We start from the raw sequence: 25,737 nt of genomic DNA, 5'->3' as shown, positions 1-25,737 counted from the left end.
TAAATGTAAATGAAAGGTTCTTGGAGCACACAGCAGAGGTTTAGATACTGTCATGTGCTGGCTGGGTCCAGCCTTGGGGGTAAACGGCATAGAGGGAATATAATGGAGTAACACATGATTGCACTGTTTGAGTTTGGACCTGTATTTCCTCATGTGAAAATGCTTCACTGAACATAATTGGATTTAGGTATGCTCTGCTCCACTCCGCTGCGCCGTCCTCCCCCTCTGTACTCTCCTCCCAGCTTGCCAGGGCTGCAGATAGCTGAGCTTGTGAAAGAACCAGTTGTGAATCCCCATTTTTCCTGCCTCTCCAGGCCCTTGAGGCCTCTGCCAGCTCTGGCACCTTTGTCAATGCAGTTTGAACCTCTGATCCCTGCACGGACTTGCAGCATTCCTCCTTTCCTGTTTGCTCAGCAGCGGGGCTGGGGTTAGAAGGTGATATCTGGCTGGTTTGCTCAAAGCGTGGTAGAAGTGGCTGGCTGTGACTATGGGAACGAGGTAGAAAAGAAAATAACTCTTCTTTTGGATGAAATGCCACAGGAATATAATCATAGCGTAAACCTAGAGAGGCAGACAAGATGTTGCAAACAGAATCTACTTGAATACATGCAGGCATCTGTACCAGGGTGGCTGCTGTGGCTGGTGACAGCGTCAATAGTCCTAAACTCCCTCCTAGCTGCCCATTGATGTCCCACACTCTGTGACATGAGTCTTCACAGCACTTGCTCTACTAATCCACTTATTTGTGCACAACAAGTATTTTATTGCTTAGCAAAGGGCTTGGGCGTTGCTGAGCTAACCTAGGAAAGGTGCAAGCACGATAAAATTCAAACTGAGCCTGGAGCAGGGTTTGGTTTGCTTTCTTTCTTGTGATTTCCTTCCTAGCTTTCTCTGCACCTGGCAGGGCTTCCTGCTGGCTGCCACCCGTGGTGATGTTTAAACCTGTGAGGTGCAGCAAGGGAAAGCTGGTGCACCCCTGTGCCAGCCTCGGCAAGCACAGCGGAGAAAGGCTGCTGCTTTGTTTCAATGTCTTGTTTGCAACTGGAAATTGAGTATATCTATGGCAGAGAGCAGTGGTTTCTGAAAAGTTGCTCCTGCTTCTTCCTACTTCTCTTCAGCTCTGGAGGGGGGTTTAACTACAAGAAAATAGCCCTAACCAGGGGAGAATCTTATCTGCACCTTCACAAACCCTAGATGTGCTTGACTCTTCCTCCCTCTTAATAGTAGCGTTAGAAAAAGCAATGTATTTTATCTTTATGAAGACTTGTACAATGCACAGGCCACCAGATTCCCATTTATACAGGCACGTGGTGAGCTTCTCAAAAACGGAGGAGAACGGGAAGCCCGTAGCCCGGTAACATGCAGGTTTTTGGAACTACACCTTCCAAAGGAGCAAACCCCAATGCTGGCATCATAGGCAAGGGGTGGCCAAGTACTCAGCACCTACCTGTCTCAAACACAGACCCCCCAGTGCCACTGCTGCCTGTGGCAGTGGCAGGAGCACTTTGCAAGCGCTGCTTCAAATGGAGACACGTAACTGCACCTTTAAAGTGTATCTGTTAAAATTTGCTTGAGGACATGAAATTTGAATGTCAGCATCTGCTTGGAGGTTTTATCAATTCAAAGCTCAATGACATTAATTTTTGTTTGGATTCACTTCCCTAAGTGCCTTGTGGTGATCTGCCCTGTGAGAAATGATGACTTTGCCTTGTCCCTCCTACTCACCTGGATCTGGACGGCTTAAAGTCTATAAACATGTGCTGCCCCCATCCCTTCTTCCTTTCTTGATACTTCCCCTGAGCTTTTCCTTTCCTCTACTAAGTAAGGAGCTTGGCAGTAAAGGCTGCTTGGTGGAGGCAGAGAACTGGATTTTGTGCTGCATGGGGCTGTGCACCTCCCCTGGGCCCTTGCTTTGTGTTCAGCACCTTCAAGGTCTCAAGCAGGAAGCTTAGTTTTGGTCTGTGCCTGGGAAAACATTGCTTATTGTCCCCTTTCTAATGCCTTAAACACTGGCAGTAGAGACATGCAAAGTTTTAATTGCTAATAGAGAAAGAACAGGAATTGGGGAAGAAATCTAAAGCTCTATGCCCACTGAGGACTGGAAAGAAACTTCCCTAAGGAGTGATTGTCCTGGAGCTCCCTGCTGTCTCTTGTGCAGTAGGGGTGCTGGACTGATCCCACCACCTGCCTGATCCCATTTGTTATTAGATCTGTTCCTCCCTCCGGTTTGGTGACAGTGATCCCTCATCAGCTACTGTATGGGGAAACTCGTACGTTTGCTGGGATTTTTCATATTGAGAAGCAGTGCAAAGCAGGACCAGATTATCCAAAGGTCCCAGCGGCATCTGGAGTCTTTCCTTGGAAGTTTATTCATAAAGCCAGGAAATGATTTGTCCTTCTGCCCATGCTATGGAGGAAGGTGCCAGGTGCTGTAGTTTCTATGTGAACTGTGAGCATTTGGGGGCAAAAAGTATCACCAACTGAACATGAGCCAGCAGTGGCCCAGGTGGCCAAGAAGGCCAAGGGCATCTTGGCTTGGATCAGACACGGCGTGACCAGCAGGTCCAGGGAGGCTCTTCTCCCTCTGTACTCGGCACTGGGGAGACCGCTCCTCGAATCCTGTGTTCAGTTCTGGGCCCCTCACCACAAGAAGGATGTTGAGGCTCTGGAGCGAGTGCAGAGAAGAGCAACGAAGCTGGTGAGGGGGCTGGAGAACAAGAGGAGCAGCTGAGACAGCTGGGGGTGTTTAGCCTGGAGAAGAGGAGGCTGAGGGGAGACCTCATTGCTCTCTACAACTACCTGAAAGGAGGTTGTGGAGAGGAGGGAGCTGGGCTCTTCTGCCAAGTGACAGGGGACAGGACGAGAGGGAATGGCCTCAAGCTCCACCAGGGGAGGTTTAGGCTAGACATTAGGAAAAAATTTTTCATGGAAAGGGTGATTGGGCACTGGCAGAGGCTGCCCAGGGAGGGGGTTGAGTCACCTTCCCTGGAGTTGTTTAAGGGATGGGTGGATGAGGTGCTGAGGGACATGGTTTAGTGATTGATGGGAATGGTTGGACTCAATCTGATGAGTCTTTTCCAACCTGGTGATTCTATGCTGAGCATGCAGGGGTTCTGCCAGCATGCCTGGCCTGCACATCAGCCGTACCATCCCTGCTGGCATCTGCCACCCATGCTTCCAGGCTGTAGCTGGCTTGTTTGCCAGCTCTGGGGACAGAGGCTGTGCCCTTGCATCTGGCTGGGTGACTCAGGCTCTGCGATGTCAATAGGAATGAGCAGTGGGTGACACGGGAGGGTCGCGTGGGGTGGTTTGGGCAGCGCTGTGCCTGCAGGCAGCACAGGCACCATCTCACAGAGGTGTTAACGCTGCATCCCTGCTGCCTGCGCTGGCCGCCGTCCAAGTGGAAGTTTCCAAACGGGCCAGCCCATCATTGCAGCCGCGCATCCCTCCATCGCAGCGAGGCCGAGGAAGATCTGGTGACGGGTTCCCCTGGGCTGCCTCGCTCCCTCTGCACCTCCGTTACCTTGCCTGGGCATCATAGGAAAGGAAAACTGCTCTCGAATCCCACCTCCACTGTGGGACCAAGGAGACAGAGGACTTGTATCTGGAGCAGAAAGTTTCGCTATTGCTTTCCGACTGGCTGCAGAAATTCTCCCTTGATCGCCTCTTTGCCGAGGAGAGGAAGGCAAAGCAGGGGCTCAGTGCCAGGGCTGGCAGCGAAGCTCTCCAGTGGGTTCCATAGGATGAATAAACATGTGCAGCGCTCGGGTCCTGCCTGGTAGCAGCAGCAGAAGCCCGTGATGCTGTGCTTGGAATGAAGTCAGCCTTCATCAGCCGAATAGTTTATGCATGAATCAAAACTTCAGACCTGGCAGGGTGGGGGAACGCGCCAGGAGTTAAAATGCTGGAGCCAAGGAAGGAGGAGGGGATAGAGGAAACAGCAGGAAAATAGGACTGGGGAAGCAGGGAGAGATTTGAGAGGCTGGATGAGTTGTTCACTCTGCTATTGCAAGGAGCCAAGTTCCTTAAGCATCTCCTGGTGGATATTAAGAGGGAGCTGTGGAGGCTCGAGCACTCCCCTGGACAGTTGCATGCTGTAGCTTTAAGACTGTTTTACAGAGTACTCGGGATTTCCATTTTTCCTGCGCCTAGTGGAGTATTTCTGGGAGTCTCAGGATTTTTTGGGGTCATGCACCCCCTTTTTCCTTTTTCTTCCTCCTTTCTCTTCCTCTCTTCCTCTTCTTTTTCATTTCAAAGAGACAAAGCTACTTCAGTTTGGAGCACAAACATATGATCAGCACATGGAAATGTGGTAATTTGGATGCATTCATGATTGCAACAGATTGAAGAAATTAGACCAGACAAAGAGCTTTTTTTGGAAGAGGAGGAGGAGGAGGCAAGGCAAGGAGGGAGGGAGAGTGGGGGAAAGAAGGGGACGCCACCGAAAAAAGGGACGGCTGTGACACGCGGATGCTAAATATATCCCTTAGTAATGGAGAGGGACCGGATTTCAGGTAGGCTATTGATCTTTTAGTTTTACATCCTACCTCTGCCCTCTTACCTTTTCAGCAGCTTCTGCACTTTAAGAAGAGAAACAGCCACACTCCGGGTGGATTTCAGCTGATTCCTTTATTTTTTTATTTCTTTCTTCTATTTTTTTTTTTGCAATGCTTCCTTTCTGCATTCCTTTTTTTTTTTTTTTTTTTTCTTTTCCCATCCTCCTGAGCCCTCCAGACAGAAGGTGGTTCCAGCAGGAGTTGGGGAGGGGGAGGGGGGAGCGAGGAGGGGGGGAAGAAACTGCTTTCTAGGTCTGGATTTCATTTGAGTCTCTCTCTCCCCCTCCTTTGCTCCCATGTGCCACACGGCGCGGGGGGATGAATGCTGAGCCTGTTAGCTCGGAGCTGCAAGCTGGGAAGAGGGAGGAAAATAGCCGAGCTCTTGGCATGGAGACGCGTTTCGGCTCTGAAGGTTGGCTCCTGAGTTTGTGTGTGTGTTGTGGTTGAGCTTTCTCTTCTTGCCAAATTATCTTTCCCTGGCTTTTGCCCTCCCATCCTGCCTGCTTGGCCATGTCCCATGGCTCATCCTTGTGCCGTGCAGGAGCTGGTGGCCGCTTGATGTGTGCTTCACCGTGTTGGCCTCGCGTAGGGTATTGGAGTGAGGGAGACAATGGGGGTAGTAAGGGGAGGAATGAATAACTTCATTTCATTCCCCAGCTTTCCTGCAAATCCTGGCATGTCTGAGTGGTTCCAAAAGGTGCTCTGAGTATGTTGAGCTGTTGGGGTGTGATGTTGCAGCAAATTGCTAATGGGATGGCTTGGACTGTAACTGTTTCCAGGGAGAGGGGACAGGCGGTGTGGCATCACCCCCAAAGCTTGCTCTTTGCATGCATGAGCAGGACAGGCAGGATCAAAGAGAGAAGGTGAGGGAGGGGGTGTCTGTGCCAAAACTGGCAGTCCCGCTGTGCTGCAACACAATAGTGGATGTCCATCCTCCTGCCCTGCGTGGCATGGCACAGCTTGCCCTCCTCCAGCACGGCGGCCCCAGGGAGACGTGAAGCCTTTTCTCCTGGGCGTTCCCAGCTGACTGCTGGACATTGGTGCTTTGAGGGGAAACCACAGGGATGAGAGAAAACACTCAGGCCAGGGTGGAGTGAAACTGTGGCCAGAGAAAGCTGCTCCCACAGCCCTCAGGGCCCCATATGGGGACATGCTGAGAGCACCCAGTGCCCCTGGATGAGGACTTACCTGCAGGAGCATCCTCTGCTCCCCACCACCTCTGGAGAGCTGGGGTGGCACTTTCTCATTCTTCTCTCCATCTCTCGTACTTGTGTGTTCTCTTCTGGTTTGAGCCACTTCAAAGCATTCCTGAGAGCTGCTCCTAACTCAGAGCCTGGTGGGTGTTTCAGCAGCACAGGGCTTTGGGCTGGATAGCCTCTGCTGGGCAGGGACAGTTTGGTCCCACTGCAGTGTGGCTTTTCACATCTCCTGTCACATCCGCTATGTGCATGTGGTCCCCTCCCTCCACGCAGAGGTGGCAGGGGAGCTTTGCAGAGGGTCGCTGATGAGAAAGGGGACTCCCTAGTGATGCGATCTGGGGCTTTTTATTCTAGAAGAGCATTAAAGGTGGGTATCTCTCAGCCCTCAAGCTGCACATGGTATTCAGCTGCTTTTAAGAGCGCAGAGCCCTTGTGCCCAGGCTGGCTGTTGCCTGCTCCCAAGGTGTGCAGCACCCAGGGACCCTGCAGGCGAGAAAACCCTGGGTGAGTGTCTTTGTGCAAAGATGCAAGTGCTTCTGCTGCTCTCTGGGAGCATGAGTAATGTTTGCAAATCACTGATGTCTGAGTGCATACGTGTTTCACTGACCTCTGCTGGAACTGTCTTTTCTGTGGGTGGTTCAGATGCAGCTGAGCCGCAGGCAGGGCATGCGTGTGTGCTCCGTGGCCTGGATCAGGCATAAGCAAGTGGTGTGTGCGCCTTAATCCAAGGCAGTTGTGCCTGGGGGATTGGAGTGGGATATTGAACACGACCAACTCTGCCTTTGCTCAAGCACAAGTGGATTCTGTGCTGCCTGGGACACCAGAGCTGCCTCTGCCATCTCTGCAGCGTTTCTGATATGCTGCTCTGGTGTGAAATAGGGGATAGTAGATGGTAGAAGGGCTCATCTTGGGTCTTGTCTGGGCTTGGAGAGGTCAGCACAGGCAAGGAAAGCTGCTCAGCAACAGAGAGAATGCGCAACCTGCGCTTGGGGGCAGAAGAAAACTGGGTTCCAGGGGATCCTGGGCACAAAAGTGACGATATTGCCAGGTCACTATCAAGTTCAAAGTCCACAACACACCATGGATTCACTAGGTGTGAACTGACTCACAGTGATCCTGTTGCTGCCAGCACATAAGTGGGCTCTGCCTGCTGATATGCTCCAAAGATCTGATGGGACTGGGGAGTCTGGAACTGCTGCGCCGGTGGAGGAGAGGAGCAGGGAGCAGAGCTCAGCCTGCCATGTCCTGATGGGCAGCGAGTCCCATTTTAGGAGCAGTCTTATAGCTGAGAAAATTTAGGCAAAGTTATTTATTCCCAGCAGGACAGCTGGGCTCTGGCTCTATAAGAAGCTGGAAGATGACTCAGATGCAAGCAGACTGGTCCAGTGCTGGGGGACACATCCCAGTCACTGCTCTGGCCCTAAACACATTTTTAGTTAGTGCTCTGCTGTGGGTAGGAATATCTGACTGCTGAGCTGAGTGTGGGGCTACTGAACGGGGTGAGAGCACCTCAGGCACCTGGGAGTTGGGCCTGACCTCTTCCTTGAGGGCTGCTTTCCCACAGCTGCTGGAGCTCAGCATATCCTGGGAGGTCTCCTCTGCCCAGAGAAAAGCTCACAGTGATGTCCCCAGCCCAGGATCCCATCTCTGAGAACGACAAGCACCTCAAGCTTCAACAGAAGGTGCAAGGTGATTCTGTAGCTCTCTGCCTGGCTCACAGTCAGCTCTGGGGCAGTGAGGGTCATCCTTGGTCTCTGTTACAAGGTACCAGTATAGGATGGTGCCTGTGGGTGCCAGTATAAGAAACATGATCTCATGGAACCTGCCAGTCCCTTTTAATCTGTTTTAACAATCTCTCACGCATTCCCACAAGCTAATACTGCATGAAAAAAACTTTGCTTTAAATTAATATCTTTCCAGGCATCCTTCTCCAGTGGTTTTGGAGCCAGAGAGCTGTTGTGTTTCTCCTCTCTGCCCCTTCTCTCTGCGTTGCCAGATTGCTTTGGTGGCAGCGGCCTGGAGATGGCTCTCCTGTCTTTCCAAAGCAGATGCCTCTTCTGACTAGTCCACGTCTTTGTACAAAGCCTTCATTGTTAATGCCATGGGGCTTCTTTGCCTCTTCTTAAAAGAACAGGAAGGACACCCTGAGCAGTGGGGTTTTGGTTACGGTGATGATGGGGTGATAGGGTGGGTGCAGGAGTGATTTGATCTCCCAGGCAAATTATTACTGTGAGCTTTGAAACTGCACTGTGAAAACTCATTTTTAAGAGTTAACAAATGATGTTAATGGTAACACCTGATTATAATGAGTGCATGTGTGAGGCAGGAGCAGCAGCAGGCAGCTGGGGTGCTGTACTGCATGAAGTCTGCTGAACTCCAGAAAGAAGGATGAACTGTTCATTAACCCGTTAGTGATCATTCTTTAATCTTTCAGTTATATATCCTCTGTGGGTAAGTTTCTGTGTGCGTCCTCATACAGAGTTTAACGTGGTTTTATACATCATACTCTGCACCTAAATGGCCTGAGCAGCAAGTTGATGGGCATCTTGCAGAGGCTGAGCAGATCACAGCCCTTGGACTCAATGCAGCACGACAGAACCTCTGCAATGATCCTTAGAGGCACCTGGGAAGCACCATGTGCCTGGAGTGAGCAGCAGGAAAAAAAGTAGCAGCCCTGCATGTGAATGCTAGAGGTGTGAAGGATTGTTGGGAGGGAATGTGCTTATTCCTTAATTGTTTTAAGAGAAGTTAATCTTTAAAATGTGTGTATCTGAGTAAAAGTGTTCAGGATGGTTTGGATCACTCTAGCTATCTTTTCTGTCTCAGGTTTCTTTGTGTCCCCACTATTCCTAGGGAATGGCAGATAAAAGCCTCATATCTTTCTTTTTAGTGATCTTCTTAGAGTTATACACTTTCTTTTTCCAAGTATTTTTCTTTTTTTTCTCTGGTTTAAAGCACATCACATGCATGGAACATCACATCAGACATTTACAGACTGGATGGTTCTACCTCCTGTTAGATCCTACTGCATTTGTCCATCCTTGGCACCCAGAGACACCTTCCTGTCTGTCCTGCCTTTGCTGGTGGCTCTTGGTCCATCCTTAGCCTTCCCTTCGGCTTCCAGTGTACCATTGCTTGTGTCCCTGCCTGCTGCTGATCCCTCTGGTTTGCTGTGGTGTTTGATGCCCCCTTCCTCAAGTCCGTGGTCTTGTGTGCTATGCACTGTAAGAACTGCCTGCAGCTTTTCTCATCAGAGTTTCTTGTTCAAGCATTTAGCTCCATCCTAGGTGTTCTGTAGTAATTTATTGTGGCTGTAGATTTTGGATCATTTAATGGTAGATTCATGGAAGCTTTTTCTCAAGGAAGGGTTTGGGTTTCATGAGGCTGCAAACAGTTGTGTGCACAGCATGCTCCATGCTGCTCCTAGTCCACTCTTGGCTGCCTGCTCCTGCTGGGCCAGTGGATGCATTCCTGCAGTTGTTTAAGGCACGTTAAGGTATGACGCATTATCCGTTTCCTGATGTCTGCTCTTAAACCTGCTGGAATTTATGCTCATCCCCATTAAACACAATCCCATCATGGGACACAACTCATCTTTTGCCTGACAGCACAGGTAACGCTTCTCGACACCGCTCTGTAGAACTTGGCTAACCCCTGGGCAGGAGCTCTTTTACAGCCTGCCCTCCTGCTTTGTGCTTTGCTGGATGACTCGGAGCCTCCAAGCAGAGCGATTCCCATGCTGCTGGGGTGAGGGAGGACATTTCTCATGCAAGTCGGGGCGCTTCCAAGGTCCAGCATACCATAATGCTGAGTAGGAGCGAGTACGTAGTTAGGGAAGTATGTCTGGGTCAACACATGTCTTCTGTTGCCTTAATGATCTCAGAAGCACAATATCTATGTCCTCTTGGCTTCTCCATGCAATACTTGCGACTGTAACTAATGTACAGAATAGTTTGTTAAAAAGCAGCAACGTCTTGTGCTGTGAGGGCTGTAGTTGGGCTCAGGGCTTTATGGTTGGACCCTAGCATCGTATGGGCAGCAGGAAATGTCCTGATGGGCAGCGAGTCCCATTTGAGGAGCAGTCTTATACCTAAGAAAATTTAGGCAAAGTTATTTGTTCTGCCCCAGGTTTTCTGCAAGTCCTTGGAAAAAGGTATTTATATTTTCATTATCCTTTGATTTTGGGTAAGGATCTGATGTTTTGGGTCTTTGCGCTGAGGCTGCCTGTACACCAAGGGGAGGATTGCAGCAGTGCCTGCTGCATGGGGGAGCTTGAAAGTGAAAATACAAATCCATTCTGACACTGCAGCAAAGGGAGTTGTGAGTCTCTAGAGTGGATGTGTGCATGGGATCTGAAGCTGTTCCACCTAGACTACTCTGAACAGCTGATGGAGGTAGCATCCTTTATATACTGGCTTAGCTGATACGCACACACAAAGACCCCTTTGCATTGAGTTTCTTGAGTTATGCCCACTGTCTCTTCCCAAGAGCCCCTGTTTGCAAGGGCAGCTTCCTTCCTAACCACCAACGCTGAAAATTAATTTCTCCACGGTGGTCTCTGAGTGGGATACAGCTGCCTCTCCTCTAGCACTTCAGGCTGCTGCTGTTATATTTATTAATTCTCTGCTAGCACCTGGGTACCACATCCCCAGCACAAGAAGAAGATGAGCCCTTGTTGCTGGATGAAGCCGCTGTTTGAGTTGCAGAAGAGAAACAGCCCTTCAGTGGAACGTTTGAAACAGCAATGAGATGCTGATGCCAAGAGTGTTGTTAGAGGCTTATAAACAGCTCTATTTTGTGGCTTGGGGAAAATGGGTATGATTTTACAGGTGAATAAAATGCATTAGTTTTACAAGCAATAATCACGCAATAAACCTGAAAGTGCATTTTTCATAGAACCATAGAAAAGCGCAGAGTGGAAGGAACCTTGAAAAATCACCTGGTCCAGGTTTTTGTGGGGAAGGGAGCCTAGGTGAGACTGTCTAGCACTGTGTACAATCACATCTTGAAAACCTCCAGCGATGGGGACTCGAACGCATCCCTAGGGACGTTATTCCAGGGATTGATTGTCCTCACTGTAAAAAAGACCTTTCTTGTATCAAAGTGAGATTTTGTTTTACCTTGGTGTGGTCCATGTCCACGTGCAGTTGGTGCTGTGTAAACATCTGTATTAATTTTGTGGTTACATCCTTACCAGAGACCTTGTAATCTAAAGCAGTCATTCTTAGAGTAAATTCTGGTTTCCAGTGAAACCAATTTGTGGAGAGATAAGTGTGATTGCTTGGATGCAGGATTTTGGGGGGGATCCTGCCATTAGCTCTGCAATGTCTCCAGGTTGCAGCTTTGACCAGAAACTGGTAGGAGGGTTGTGGCTTGAGGCTGTGGAAATAAGTTTGTTTGCCTTTTGCTCCTGACTGCCTGACCTAGAATATTAAACTGTATCATCAAGACAACCAAGTTTGATTTCTCGCACACTGGAGCAGAGAAATACTCATATTTTGGTTCTTCTGTTGTCCAAAATGTTGATTCTTCAAAATCCTATTGGGTTTGGAGAAGTCTGGTGATGGCATAGATTTGTGGGCACCCTCTGCTGCAGCTGCTGCTGAAGGTATCACTCCATCCATTCAGAAATCACCCTACCCTATTGACAGGACAAGAGGGAATGGCCTTAAGCTCCACCAGGGGAAGTTCAGGCTTGACATCAGGAAAAAAAATTTTCACAGAAATGGTCATTGGGCACTGGCAGAGGCTGCCCAGGGAGGGGGTTGAGTCCCCTTCCCTGGAGGGGTTTAAAAGACGGGTGGACGAGGCGCTGAGGGACATGGTTTAGTGATTGATGGGAATGGTTGGACTCAATGATCCTGTGGGTATTTTCCAACCTAGTGATCCTGTGATTCTGTGATATTCCTGACTCCCCCGATGCTGAGATCTCCCTCCATGGCTCCCCAACCCGGGGCAGCATCTGTATTTGCCTACAGCATCCCTTTGCTGGCAGCCCACACTCTGCCAGCTGGCGCTGCTTGCCTGCATGTAACACTCTCTCTCCTGGTGAGTGCAGAACATGCTTTTTTATTAGTTTCAGATGCTTTTTCTTTCCAAGACTGAGTGCTTTGAGTTCTTAGTCACAGTGCTGGAGCAGGGGCTTTGGTGATGTAAGTAAGACCTTGCTGATGAGGAGGGAGGCTGACATGGGGGGGTTGGGACTGGGGGCGTGTATTGGGTGTTTACCTGATCCCTTGTAGTGGCAGGGAGCACTAAGCCTGCCCAGCATCCATGGAATGGATGGAGGGACTCACAGGGGCTGAGCATCTCTGAAGAAGCCAGAGACTTTGTCAAGGGCAATGTGTGTTTGAGTCCATTTGGGTCATTTAGGGAGATAAATGGAAAGAGTTAAAACCTTGAATGCTTGGCAGGGATGTTTGGTTTGAGGGGCACCTAAGAAAACGGAAGGTGGCTCCTGGAGAGTTGAGTGGTATGAAACAGCAGACTGGGAAACTGAGATCAGGACTCAGACCCAGGCTTTGAGCCCAGAGCCTGTTTCAGCTTTACTATTTGACTGGTTAAGCAGTTGTGCTGGGCAAGAGCCACATAGCAGTGTAGGTGAGGTTGCTTTTGGTGCCTGGGTCTGGACTTCTGTTCATATACCACTGACTTGTGTGAGATACACTAAGTCACAGGCTCTCTCTGTTTTGCTGTCTCCAAGATGTTCACTTTGAGGTTTGGGCAGGTCCCTGTTTGAGCCCAGGGGGAATAGCCTGGTCCTGTGTGAGGATCTGTGTCTCTGTGCCTTTATCAGAAGCATCTGGTGCTGATCTGTCCATGAGCTGTTCTACCAGCTGGTCCCTGGCTCTGCACAGTCCATAAACAAGGAGCATCAAAACCTTCTCAGCTAAGCAGTGCTGGAAATATAGAGCATCATGCTGGTGGTACCCTGCTTCCTGGCCTGGTGGGAATCCTGGCTTGGGAGGCTTGTCCCAAATCATGGTGATGCTTTCTTCTGCCCAGGAGTGTTCTGTGGGAACCACTATGTTGCTGATGTTGCTGTGACAGTGCAGTAGGGATCTCAGCTCTGGTCAGAGTTTTTGGGTGATGACTGCTGGGTGTATCTGGAGACAAGGTCCTGATAACTTGTACAGAGACAGAGTGAATTGCCTGGGGCTGCATATGTGATCAGCTTCAGGTCTCTCACTTTCCAGTCCAGAGACCTGTTTCCTTGACTACACTGTCTCTAAGGGAGAGAAAAGAGGCTATTTTAACTGCTCCAGCTGGCCTTTGCAAACCTATACCCCATAAAGAGAGCTTCAGAAACACCTTTCTGCCTTTTTAGCACGTAACATGGAGGGGATCCCAGTCTAAGAAGCATCTTGGTTGGCTTAACTAACTAACTAATGCTTCTAACGTGTAGGTACCTGCTGGGACCAGATGACTGAAGTTCCTGGACTAACTTTGCGAGGCTTCAGAGGAGATCATCCTGCGTTTCAAGTAGGGTTATCAACAGGAGACAACAGAATGGCACGAAGATGCTCCAGGGGAGGGTTAGGTTGGTTATTATGAAAGGGTTCTATGCCCAGAGGGTGGTAGAGCACTGGAACGGCTCCCCAGGGAAGAAGTCACGGCACCAAGCCCAACAATATTCAAAAAGCATTTGCCAACGCCCTCAGACATGTGGTATGAATGTTGGGGTTGTCTTGTGCAGGGACAGGAGTTGGACTGGATAGTCTCTGAGGGTCCCTTCCTACTCAGGATGTTCTATGAGCTGTATCCCAGCAACCTTACTTGCTGGTTGCAAGTGGGCTAAAGGCGATTATCCTCATCCCCAGAGGCTTCAGTCTTGCGTCCCTTTGACTCACGAGTATCACTCCCAGTGACTCATCCCCATCCCCTGGGGAGTGCAGGGCTGGGAACAGGGTGTCCGTGGGTCCTGAGGGATGATCTGACCTCTGGTCCCAAGGACAATGGCAAGGACATGAAGCCTTGGGAAGCAGTGATGCTGGGATGCGCACTGTGCTCCCTTTTATGGATGGGTGGGCTGTCGGCTGGTATCCCTCAGGCAGGGGGGCTGGGGATGCTCTGGATGCTGCCTCTTTCTCTGCCACAGCCCATCAGCTTGAGGGGGCTGGTGGTAGTGGGACCAGTGCTGTTAGATGGTGGTGTCCGCTTCCCAGCTGGAGCAGCCTCTAGGGCAGGTGGGCTATGGGCCTGCTGGCCTCCCTCTGCATCCCTCATCCCCTGTTTGGAGCTTTCCACCTTCCTCTGCATCCCTCATTCCCTCGCCCAACTCTTTCGGGTCCCCTGGGAGCTCCTTCCACCCGCCATGCGCTGGCTTGGATTTCACCTCCAAAAGGAGACCTGGGGCTGCGGTTATCTTCGGCTGTGAAAAGGCAAATAGCTTCTGAGGTTTACAGCAGAGGATAGGAAATTCCAGTATGTGCATATACAGAGGGATTTTATTCAGTGAAAATAGATAGATATATCTCACTATGTTGCTAAAAGTATCTGGGTGCCCCTCTCCTGAATAGATCTGCTTTTTGGCACAGTTTTATTTACTGGTGAGTCAGGATTTAAGCTGCACCCAAAGGGAATGATCTTGTGGCAATTAGAAGCTGGGTTGTTGGAGTCCTTTTCCTGCTCTTCCACTAAATTGCTCTGTATTCTTGTGTAAATCATTTAACACATGTGCTCTAACTTCCTATATGGAAAATGAGGTAGATACTTTCCGCTTTTCATAGGCACTTCAGGATCCTCCTTAGACAGCTGCGAGGGATTTGTCATGATAAGGCTGGGAATTTGACCCCTTTGAGATGCCAGCACCCCCTTGCAGGGCTGGGATGAGGCTCCCTACGGGGTCGAGGCAATAGCTGCTGATCCAAGTTGTGGGACTGGGGAGTAGCTGAACATCAGGCTGGAGACATGACTTGTTCTCACTGGATCCATCTCTGCTGGGGAGCATGGGCCAAAGAGCAGGAATATAGCATTTTTTTCTGGACTGTGATGTCTGTCCCTCTGTCACTGCAAGCACAGGTGCCGACAGCTTTCTCTTCAGGGATGCTGGTGCAAAACCACCTGCTGGTGTCATGTTCACAGCTCAAGCATCACCAAACACCACTTTATGTGTTTCTTCTCTGCTCCACTGGTCTGCAAGAGCTGTCTGACTCTTCCATTCACCAAGGAGATAGAAGGGCACAAAAACCCATTCATTCTTCCCTGCTGTCTTCTGCTGGTGACCTTCGCCTAAAACCTTTATGTTTTGCTCCCTCTGCCCCTGGATATTATGATCTTCTGGTATGGGTCTGCCATTTCCCCCAGTTTGTCCCTGATTCCCACTATCCAACACTGAAGTATTTAGCAGATCTATGTTTTTCTTGCTTTTCTTCTCCTCTGTGACTTCTCTTGGCTCCATTATGACAATGAGACCTGGAGTGACAAGGCTTCAGCTGACACTCCAGAAATGCAGGTGGGCTTGTGTTTAAGTAAGAGTTCACTAATTTATCCAGATAGAGACAAAACAGGCAACCTTGACAGCAGATGAACTGTTGGGTCAGGAAGGGGAGGTTTTCAACATCTAAAATGTTTGCCATTTCTCTCCTCTCATATTCTCCACTCCATTCAGGTGGAGAATAGGTCAAACCCAACTTCAACTGCCTAAAAAGGGTTGGTTGATGTCTGTGTTGACGGCTGCTCTTCAGGGAAGGGGGGCCTGTTGGAAACTGCCATGGTTGGTGAGCAGTTGGTTAGTTGTGTTTCGAGGTGGGTTTTTTCCAGAAAATGGGAAAAATTCCCAGTGGGTGGAGAGGGAAAGTGAACCATGGAAACTGTGTGTGTCACGCTCTCAGCTGAAACACACCCTGGGGAAGGCATATCCTCTATAAGAGGAACAGCACTACTGGCCACGAACCAGGAAACCCTTCCCTCCCCGGTCCCCAGTGTAGCAAGTGCTGAGTGCCATAAGCAGTGTTTCCATGCAGAATATCTGTTCCTGGTTCCTCTTCTCGTACCTTCCTGCCCCTTGGGACACCCATTGGAGTTCCCTATTTAAGCGCAGGTTGTGCTCTGAAGCTCTTCCACTTTGTTTATCAATTTTGTCCGGTACTCTGGTGTTACGTGGTGCTGTGAGAACGTGGGTAATGATCTAGATCTTGAGTAATGCCCTCAGCATTGGCTGAGGTACGTGCTTTGGATGCATTGGTCTTCACTTGGCTCAGATACACACGAGTACCCAGTGATGGACTGAAGCCGGGTTGCTAAAACTGGCCTTTTATCTCAGAGCTGATCCCCAGATTGCTTCAGACACACCTCTGGTGTCCTCTACTTGCTTCAGTTGCTGCTCTGCAGCCCCTTCACTGTCTCAGGGCTACTCAGAGAGAGGGCCCTTTGTCTGCAGCTGGAGAGGAAACTTCATCTTGCGCTGTACAAAAGCAAGAAGGGGACAGCCAGCAGCACAGGGGACTGGGAAGGAAGGGGATTTGCAAGAGCAGACAGTGCAGAGGTGGTTTAGTTGTAGGGGCTGAAGGGCTTCAAGACGACCATGCGGATGGGAGTGCTGCAGACGTAGGAGAAGAAAAGATGGGTTATCTTGGAGAAAAGGACCTCAGAGGCAGAGGGAGGGGTATCAGGTGGGTTTTGCAACAAGGGTGGGACTCAGTCTGAGCTCTCCCTTTTGTTGGCTTGAGGCCTTCCTCCCCTGCTTGTTTCATAGGGTGTTTCCTCTTGACAGGAGAAACCCGGACCCTGCTGTCTCTGGTAAAGCTCAGACTAGCCTGCTGGCCCCAGCTTTGCTCATCTGCCAGACCCCATGCGTAGCAAGAGGAGGTTTGTTTTGCTGCTGGTTTCCCGCAGAGCGATGCAGATCCCTCTGTGAATCTGAATAGGCAGAGAGGGCATGGCCCCCATGTTTCTGCATTGAAAAGGTTCCTCATATGCTGTCACAAGCAAACAACTTACTCCTATTCTTTGGTAAATTCCCTCTTGTACAAGGCTGCACATTCTCCTGGTGGCCACCAGCACCCTGTATCTGGTCAGAGCCCCTCTGTGCCCTGGCAGCAGGGAGTGTTGTGCAACATAAATGATGGGAAAGCTGGTTCAGTGTTGAGCATTTTGTTCAAAGGCACCTTGGTTGTGCTCAGGACATTCTCCTGACAAATTTTCCCCATGAAATAAAAAGCGCTGACATAAAAATCTATCAAAAGTGTAGGCTTTTACCATCAAAATTTATGCTGCTGGCTTAAAACCTGGGGGGCATGGTGATGTAGAACCAAGGATAGCCTTAGGGGGCAGAAGTTATCTGAGCTTTAGCAGAAGTTTGTGTTGTATTTTGAGTCGAAATTCACGTTGCTTCTTCTCCCAACTACAACAATCCCTCCATCTCTTCAGGACCCGACACACGGTTTCACACGGCTCGGAAGGACCGGCAGAAGCAGGACTTCCCTAATTGCCTCTAGCCACCTGGGAGAGGCCATTTGAGTTAATTGAACTGTCTCTTATGCTTCCTTCTCTGCTTAAACAGTAAATAGGAATTGCATTAAACCGTGGAGGTCAGCAGTGCCTGTGGAATGTATAGAGTGGGGCAGTGTGTGAGGATGGCTGAGATGGTGCATGAGGCTTGTGGGCACCACCTCCACCCAAAGCCTATATACATTTTCTGTTCCTACCTCTGCTGGTCTAAGGTCTTCAGCTCCCAGTGACTGTCAAATGCTTCCCTCTGATCACTTTAAGTATTGACTTCCAGGTCCCTGACTTGCGTCTTTGTTGTCTCTTGGATGGTTTAAGTCTTTTTCTTGTCTTTAGGAAAATTAATTAAGGTCAAAGATTGCCAGTACCTGTAAAGCTGCTCTCTGAGCCTGACTGGTGCTCACAAGTGAGTATGATATTTTTTCAGGCAGATATGTCAGATCCATCATCAAAATAACCCATCAAAAATATTCCCTGCGTCATCATCTCATTCATATTTTATGGACTTAAGCAAGAGAGACTGTTTTTTCAATCCTTTTATTGGCTTGGAAAAGAAACTGCTTTAAAAACAAACAACAAACCTGGTGTTTTTCAGCAGAGATGCAGCATTTGCTCTGCAGGGAGCTGGTCTCTCTCAGGAAGCACTGGAAGTGATTGTTTGGATTTAATACCATGCTCGTTGGCCATGTACCTGTTGTTGTGAACACGAACATCTTACATTGCAAAGACTTTGCTGTTTTCCACGAGATACATTCCCACACCTCGAGTACTGTGTTCAGTTCTGGACCCCTCACCACAAGAAGGTTGTTGAGGCTCTAGAGCGAGTCCAGAGAAGAGCAACAAAGCTGGGGAAGGGGCTGGGGAACAAGAGGAGCAGCTGAGAGAGCTGGGGGTGTTTAGCCTGGAGAAGAGGAGGCTGAGGGGAGACCTCATTGCTCTCTACAACTACCTGAAAGGAGGTTGTGGAGAGGAGGGAGCTGGGCTCTTCTCCCAAGTGACAGGGGACAGGACGAGAGGGAATGGCCTCAAGCTCCGCCAGGGGAGGTTCAGGCTGGACATTAGGAAAAATTTTTCATGGAAAGGGTGATTGGGCACTGGCAGAGGCTGCCCAGGGAGGGGGTTGAGTCCCCTTCCCTGGAGTTGTTTAAGGGATGGGTGGATGAGGTGCTGAGGGACATGGTTTAGTGATTGATGGGAATGGTTAGACTCTGTGGGTCTTTTCCAACCTTGTGATTCTGTGATTGGAAATTGCTCTTTTAGCATTAAGAGTTAAGGGCAGATTCTTGACTGACATGGGCTGTCACAGCTACACCAACTCCAGCAGCTGAAAGCATATTCCTTCATAATCTCACAATCCTGCTGCGCTTGCCATTTTCCTAGGGTTATATAAACATCCCTGTTCTATAGATGGGGCCAGAAAATGCAATCTGCAAACTGCTGACAATCCCTTGCAAGATGCAGAGCCGCACCAGAAGCTTCAGCAGCCCTGTGATGTTGGGAAAGGGTAGGAGTTGCCTCTAGCAAAGCAAAGTCATGGGGATCATGCTGTGGCGGTGTGCTGTGGCTTCAGGTCAGTCCAGCGCCTGCTGCTGCTGCAGAAGTTGTTGGGAGCTGATGTAGAGACAGCAAGAGGCTCAAACTAGCAGGGCTGGGGTTCCTGCACAGAAAAGGTCACCCTCAGCAGTTTCGACTTGCTTGTGTGCTGCCCAGGGAGGGGGTTGAGTCACCTTCCCTGGAGGTGTTTAAGGGACAGGTGGACAAGGTGCTGAGGGACATGGTTTAGTGTTTGATAGGAATGGTTGGACTCGATGATCCGGTGGGTCTTTTCCAACCTGGTGATTTTATGATTCTATGATTCACCTGAAGTCTCTCACCTCCTTGTGCCTTCCTGATCCCCTCTTGCAGATGTGACATTTCATCAGTTCAGGATGCTGCAAGAGATGGACCTGCACACCCGCTGCACCACGACCAGGTTTTTCTCTCTAGGAAGGCATAGGAGTTGAGGTTTATCTCTGTGCTGGCAGGCAAAGGAGGATGCCACACCTCTGGGAGCTTCTAGGGTCTGGGTGGAGCAGGGAAAATGGAGAAGCAGGACACTGGCTTTGAGGAACTGTTTCATGGGTTTGTCTTGAATCCAGGGCACTTTAGGATTTCCAGGGGCCCTAGGGAAGGAGAGTAGTGATAAATTCATGTCATAAATAACAACCCTTTGCCCTTCTAATGATTTCTGTCATGCTGTTCTTTTTGACAACAAATGCAGCAACAGGCTGTAATCCATGGGGGCTGTTCTTGGCTCTCAAGCTGAGAAAGTGCTCGTTCCAAGCAGGCTTGGCTGCAAGGAGCTTCCAGCTTTGTGTGTGAAGGTCAGAGGGGAAAGGAAGCAAAAGCATAGATAATGTGTTATGAGGCTCTTTCATTGCCACGCTGGGAGATTATTTTTTTTTTTTACCCTCAAAACTGAGCTCTGGGAAGCTTTGTGGGTGATGCTGTGACTGCTCCTATGGAGCCTTCCAGTGTGGCAGTTCCAGGAACGCTGCACAGCTCCATCAGGTGAAGCACCTAAGGGAGGTGCAGACCAAGTACATCTCGCAAATGCCTAACAGGTCTAACTGCTGGAGCTGGAAATTCATCCTTGGGTGTCTGGTTTGGATTGAGGTTGCCCTTGTGACAGAAGAAAGAGAGACATCAAATCTCTCTTTGAATTCGGAGAAAAGGTAGAGTTATAACGTAGAAGACCAGGAGTAGTAATGAGATGCTAAGAGGTCAATGTCTTTGGGATGGGAAACTCTTCAGGAAGCCCAAGACAGTGTGGGGCATCTAGACCTGTGTCTGGCTTGGGGAGTTTCTGTCTGAGAGATGTCTAGTTCATCCCCTGCTAACCATCCTCCTGCCGCATAATGTAACCTCCAGTCAGGCCTTCCCAGGGAAACCCCTGTCTGTGCCTCGGTGTGGGGAGGCTGTGGCTGGTTCCAGTTGCTGTTTCCTTATAAGATGAAGTTTTGTTTCACTTTATTCCTTTGGCAGCTTTCTTTGAGTTTTGCCAGATCTTCTCTCTATCAGTTAGAAGGTTTTATAGACATAGAAGGAAAGCGCTGCATTTAAAACACTTTTTTTAATGCCTAATTCAGGAAAATAAAAAGAATTGTTTGATAGTGCTACTCTGCCACTGAGCAACATGCATTACTAAGGATGTGCAGAGGGACATTGGTTGGTTCTCAGGATGGGGATGGGTTGTCTTCACATTCTGAAGTCTGCAGATACTCAATGTATCTGGCATAAGAGAACTGGGCTGGACTATTTGCCTTCTTTAGCAACTGGAAGCAATCCAGTCTGCCAGTTCCTGCAAGCTCATCCTGTGGTTTAGTGGATAATAGTGATCCTTGTTCAACTCCCACGCTTTTGTGCCCTGCAAGCGGGTCAGGAAGACTTTGCAGGGCTTGTATTGTGCTGGGATCCCAGCTCATTGCATGAATATTCATTATATTGTGGAGTGCTTACTCCATAGTTTTAATAAAATGTTGATTATTACATAGGAATGACCATGAAAATCACAGCAGGTTGTAGCTGGTCAGTATGTGTAAATTATGAAAGATGTTAGTAGTAACTGAGGAGGAAGGGTTGTTTCTTTGAAGGAAGCAAAGTATCTTCATAAGTGCACTTACAGGAGTTTGACTTCTGCTGATGTTGTCTCTTTCTCTGCCAAGATACGTGTGTGATGTCTCTGTTCTTGTGCAGTTGTGAAGTTGACTATAGTCAACACACGGCTGACTGAGCTTGGAGACCAGGAGCTGACCGATCTTCAGTCACGATAAGTGTAGAGATGAGGCACACGAACCTGCATTTTCTCAAGCAATCAACAAAGCTGCTGAGCAGTGTTGATCAAAGTGACAGCCAAGTCAAGACTGATCCACTAGAGATGAGCCTGCAGGCTTTGTTCTGGGACTGCACCAACTCGACTAAAAGCAAATCCAAGTGTCCCAAACCTAATGTTATCCTTAGCAGACCAAGGACGATCTGGTTCTGTGGCTCTTGTGTTCATTTCTTGGCTAATGAGCAACTTAGCATGGTTGGTGAGGCTGTTCCTTACCCAGAGAACAAAGTTGACACAGCCCTTCTCAAAGAGGTGCAGAGCAACATGGTGATGTTGGCTTTTGGTGTTAGGATGTCCCCCAGCCTCTTTGTCCTGAGAGACAGTGGGGTGCAGATGTGAGCGTGGGAAAAGGGGTGTTTGTGTCCAAGAGTTTCTTTCAGATGGGCCTCATCAAAGCTGCAAAACACTGAAGTTTTTAGCCCCATCTGATGCGAGGGTGCTGTACCTAGATAACAACACTGGTCTCCATCTGTGTATTAAACTCTGATGAGGGTGTTTAATGAAGACAGGACTAAGGTTACACTGAAGAGCAGGACAGAGTGGAATTTCTGAGAGAGCCCTGCAATTCTACCTATGCTCCTGTTTCACCTACATCTGTGGATGTAGAGAAGATAGATAGATGAAGTGAGCAGATTTTGGTATGAATGTGGTTGGCAGTAGACACAGATCATGGATTAAACATACGCATTGCAAGAAAGGGGCTTTCTTGAGGCAGACAGAGAAGCCTGCTGTTGCCGTGCAGCCCTATTCATCTCCAGCTCTGATGCTAACATCATTATCAACATGTTTATATGAAGCTTGGCTGCAAAATGGCTCATCATCCTCCAGTTTTTCCAAGCGGGTCTGTAGCTTTACTAAATACTCCTTTTACTGTGCTGCCAGGGGCTCTCGCAGAGGCCAGCAAAGGAGGTGGCCTGTTTGGCCACAACGATATCTGGACCGGAGGTTCCTTTTCCATGTGTCTTAAATCTGTCTGCAGATTGGCAAGCCACCAAGTAGGCACCTCTTTCTCCAAGTAATTGACTGCTTGCGTGCAAATTGGCCACTAGCTGCTTCCACTATGCCTGGCTCACCAGAATTGCACAAGAATATGCCTCTGCCATCATGCTTGCAGCCCTCGCTGAGTGCCTGGTCTGGTGCAGGGAATGGTGAGGACTGGGACAGCCCAGCCCTGCTTCTGCATTGACTCATCCTCACCATCCTCGGCTTCAAGCAAGCACCCCAGAGCTGCTCTGGGCTTTTAGAACTTCTCTGTGGTGTATAAAATAGCTGTTTGTCCTCCAGCTGGCAGGAAATTCTCTCCTAAGTTACAAGCAAGTGTGAAGAAGACTTGTTTGGAAACCACCTACAGAAGTAGAGCCAGAGCTACAGATGAGACACCCCGACAGGGGATGGATGGGACAGCACTGGTGGCAACGGCAGGTGTCTGTGGAGTGATTAAGGGCTCTTCTTGAAGGACGGTGTTGCTGGGCCCCTCACCACAAGAAGGATGTTGAGGCTCTGGAGCGAGTCCAGAGAAGAGCAACAAAGCTGGGGAAGGGGCTGGAGAACAGGCCTTATGAGGAACGGCTGAGAGAGCTGGAGGTGTTTAGCCTGGAGAAGAGGAGGCTGAGGGGAGACCTCATTGCTCTCTACAACTACCTGAAAGGAGGTTGTGGAGAGGAGGGAGCTGGGCTCTTCTCCCAAGTGACAGGGGACAGGACAAGAGGGAATGTTCTCAAGCTCCGTCAGGCTGAGCATTAGGAAAAAGTTTTTCATGGCAAGGGTCATTGGGCACTGGCAGAGGCTGCCCAGGGAGGGGGTTGAGTCACCTTCCCTGGAGGGGTTTAAGGGATGAGTGGATGAGGTGCTGAGGGACATGGTTTAGTGATTGATAAGAATGGTTGGACTCAATGATCCGATGGATCTTTTCCAACCTGGTGATTCTATGATATGTCAAGGCACGTGTTTCCACAGAGGAGCACTCCTCAGGGATCCGGACACTGGATTGAGGCAGCAGGACAGTTTTATTTGACTCTCAGGAATGTTGTCTGGTTGTTAAACCGACCAGACTGGGGTACTGTGGTGCAGGGAGATTTTTCTGGAGGCTGGGGTAGAGGGAAGGTATGTAAAGGCAGAGCTCAGGTCTGGCAGTTTATTCCCTTGTGTTAACATAAACGCGGCTGTGTTGGTCTACCCTGTGATTAGTTGCCTGGGAATAACAATATCCCTTGAGTTTATAGACACTGCCAGTCCCTGCTGAACGAGAAAGGCTGATGCTTAACTCACGCAGCACTTTCCTTCTGTCATTCCTTTATAAGGAAAAACATTTCAGATTTTGTTTCTACCTTATTTTAACTTCTTCTAAACAAAGACAGTTTAATTCTCTTGGTGGAACATCTAGCCCAACCCTCCCTGACCTGGTGTGGTTATTAGAGGCACTGGCACTGCGAATTAAGATGAAGTATTAACAAAAAGTTGGTGCGGTGAGGCTGAGCTCATGGGAAAGCGTGCAAGGTGGGGTGGTGAGTGGAGACACCTTGCCTGCAGCCTGGAGATGGCAGAGGTGATAACGGCAAGCAGGCACTGTATTCATTTCTTGTTGGGGCATACCTTGGTGCGACAGCAGCCGCCACATCTCATCAAAAGGGGAATCTGGCCGGTTCCCCTTTCACTGCTGGGCCTGGCTGCAGGGGTTTGGGTGCAGAGGATGGGCTCTGCTCATTCAGGATCCTTGGACTTCGCTGTTCTCCTTTAGAAACCAAAGTGGCAGAGCTAACCCCCTGGCAGCCAGCAGCAAGGTGTACAGCTTCCCAGGGAAGGGCTGCGTCCCACAGCTGATGGCGATACGGGTACTGCTGAAGCGTCTCTGAGTTTCACTCCGTTCCAGGACCCCCAAACTCAGCTCATTTCCAGGGTTTTACTGGCCTGCTTGTTGGAGGGTTGCCAGCAGGGAGTTTCTCTCCCCCTCATACTGCTCGCTGGAAATCTCCTCTCCCTCCTGGCTTGGTGCCATCTGTCTCCACGGCTGGTGCTTAGCTCCCACTCTGTTTGCAGTCCCCTTTCCTATTTAGGGCAAACGCTGGATGGCCCCTGCTCTTGGCCCGCTCGCAGCACATCTCCCAACTGTTTTTTTTTTAATCCTCTTTTGTTTCTGGAAGCTGAAATCCCTAGTGTCCCCCAGCCATGTGTGCTGGGCTGTGGCTTGTGCTGAGAGGTGGCTCTTGGATAGCCGCGTGCATGGGGGAAGCCCAAGTGTTGTCCTGCTCGGTGTTGACAGTCTCTTCTAGCAGACAGGGTGAGGCTGAGAGTGGTGGTGACAGTATCAGGTCCCTCCTGGAGTCATGATTTAATCTCAGCAGGAATAAGTGCCCTGCAGCAGGGAGCCCGCGGACACGGGGCTGTGCACGGGCGAGAGCTGGGGCAGGCAGGAGTGCCTGAGCGTATAAAACGGAGAGGAAGTCAAAGGAAATTCTCTTAAAAGCTTGCATGCTGAATCAGGGTTTGTTTGGTTTTGGGGTTTTTTTTGGTTTGTATTTTTTTTTAAATCAACTGAGCAACTTCTGCATCTGTAGAAGAGGCTGAGTCTGTGCTAGCAGTGTTGGGTACCTGAGAGGTGGGGAAGGAGCTGATGGGAGAGCTGGTTAAAGAGGGCTTCACAATCCCCTTTGCTCTGCTCTGTTTTTCCAGCATGGGAGGTGACTGGAATCCAAATGCTCGGGCTGCCTTCTGTGTTTTCGGATAGATCCCTTGAACGTGCAGCTCTGGGTTGGTGCTTTTGTGCTGCCAAGCACATCTTGGCTTGCTGGGACCCTGGGGCCTGCCTGATGATACTGGGATCTGCTTAGTGGGGGATTGCCTTGGTGTGTCTTTTGTGTATGTTTGAAAGGGTTGTAATATGCTTCTTGAGAGAACAATTTAATACTATGTAAAAGCCAAGGCAGACACTGTGCTCGCTGAAGGTAGTGGTCCTCCCTGGGTAGAGGCTGGCCCATCTCTTTCTCATTTGCACTCCCTGAGCCCAGGAGTTTAAGCAGTGCTGATCTTGCTTAACTTTATGCATGTGCCTATGTTGGACCTGCCGTGCTCTCCAGGCAGTGGCTGTACAGATGGTGGAACTGAGGGAATGATTCCCCTGGGCAGACCATTGTAGGGTGATGCCGGGGCACCCAAATTCCTATCTGCGTGGAGACAGGAGCGTTCTACCCATAGATTTTGGCAGCAATTCCTTTCCATTTGTGCACCTTCCCATCCCAGTGTGGTGGATCTGGAGCAAAAGCGAAGCTGCTGGTGGTGCTTAAATGCTGACGACCACACCTCACCATCCTCATTGGTGGCTCCACTGGCATTTGCCAAAGCCTTTAAAAAGAAAGGAAAATTGTGTTCGTTATTCCTCTCCTTCCTTTCTGCCTGCCCTTGTGTTCTCCTGCTGAGCGGTGAATCCGCACTGTGTCCGTGCTGCTGCCCAGAGGAAGCTGAGTGGGCGTGGGGCTGTGGCTCCATCTGGGAATTGTTCTTATCAAACTGGTTTATGTCAAAAAAGAATAATAATAATAAAACCTTTGATGGTGAGCAGGAGGTACAGCTGCTCCCGAGGCCTGACCTGCAGCTCATGGCCCTTCCTGAGCCTTTGCAGGGAGTTTTTAGGGTCTTTGAGCTGTAGCAGATTTTGTTCCTTCCCTGA

The 25,737-nt window shown here is 49.6% G+C and overlaps 1 protein-coding gene across 4 annotated transcripts in view; it reads left to right on the top strand.

Annotated features, from left to right (window-relative positions):
* The window catches only part of SEPTIN9 (septin 9), a 145,941-nt gene that overhangs the window by 37,154 nt on the left and 83,050 nt on the right, over positions 1–25,737 (top strand). Inside the window, exon 1 of one of the 4 annotated variants that reach the window (XM_069872871.1) lies at positions 3,924–4,514. The exons of 2 other annotated variants lie outside the window; for them this stretch is intronic. In XM_069872871.1, coding sequence (XP_069728972.1) covers positions 4,493–4,514 — 22 coding nt within the window. In that variant the 5' untranslated portion in view covers positions 3,924–4,492. Of the gene's footprint in view, positions 1–3,923; positions 4,515–4,829; positions 4,969–25,737 lie in introns of those variants that run through there. One more of the 4 variants, XM_069872866.1, reaches the window with a different exon arrangement.

The sequence above is a fragment of the Phaenicophaeus curvirostris genome, chromosome 19 (assembly GCF_032191515.1).
Source record: "Phaenicophaeus curvirostris isolate KB17595 chromosome 19, BPBGC_Pcur_1.0, whole genome shotgun sequence".
NCBI classification, from domain to species: Eukaryota; Metazoa; Chordata; class Aves; order Cuculiformes; family Cuculidae; genus Phaenicophaeus; species Phaenicophaeus curvirostris.
Note: the sequence above shows the minus strand (reverse complement) of the source record. Positions and strands in the feature narration are given on the sequence as shown.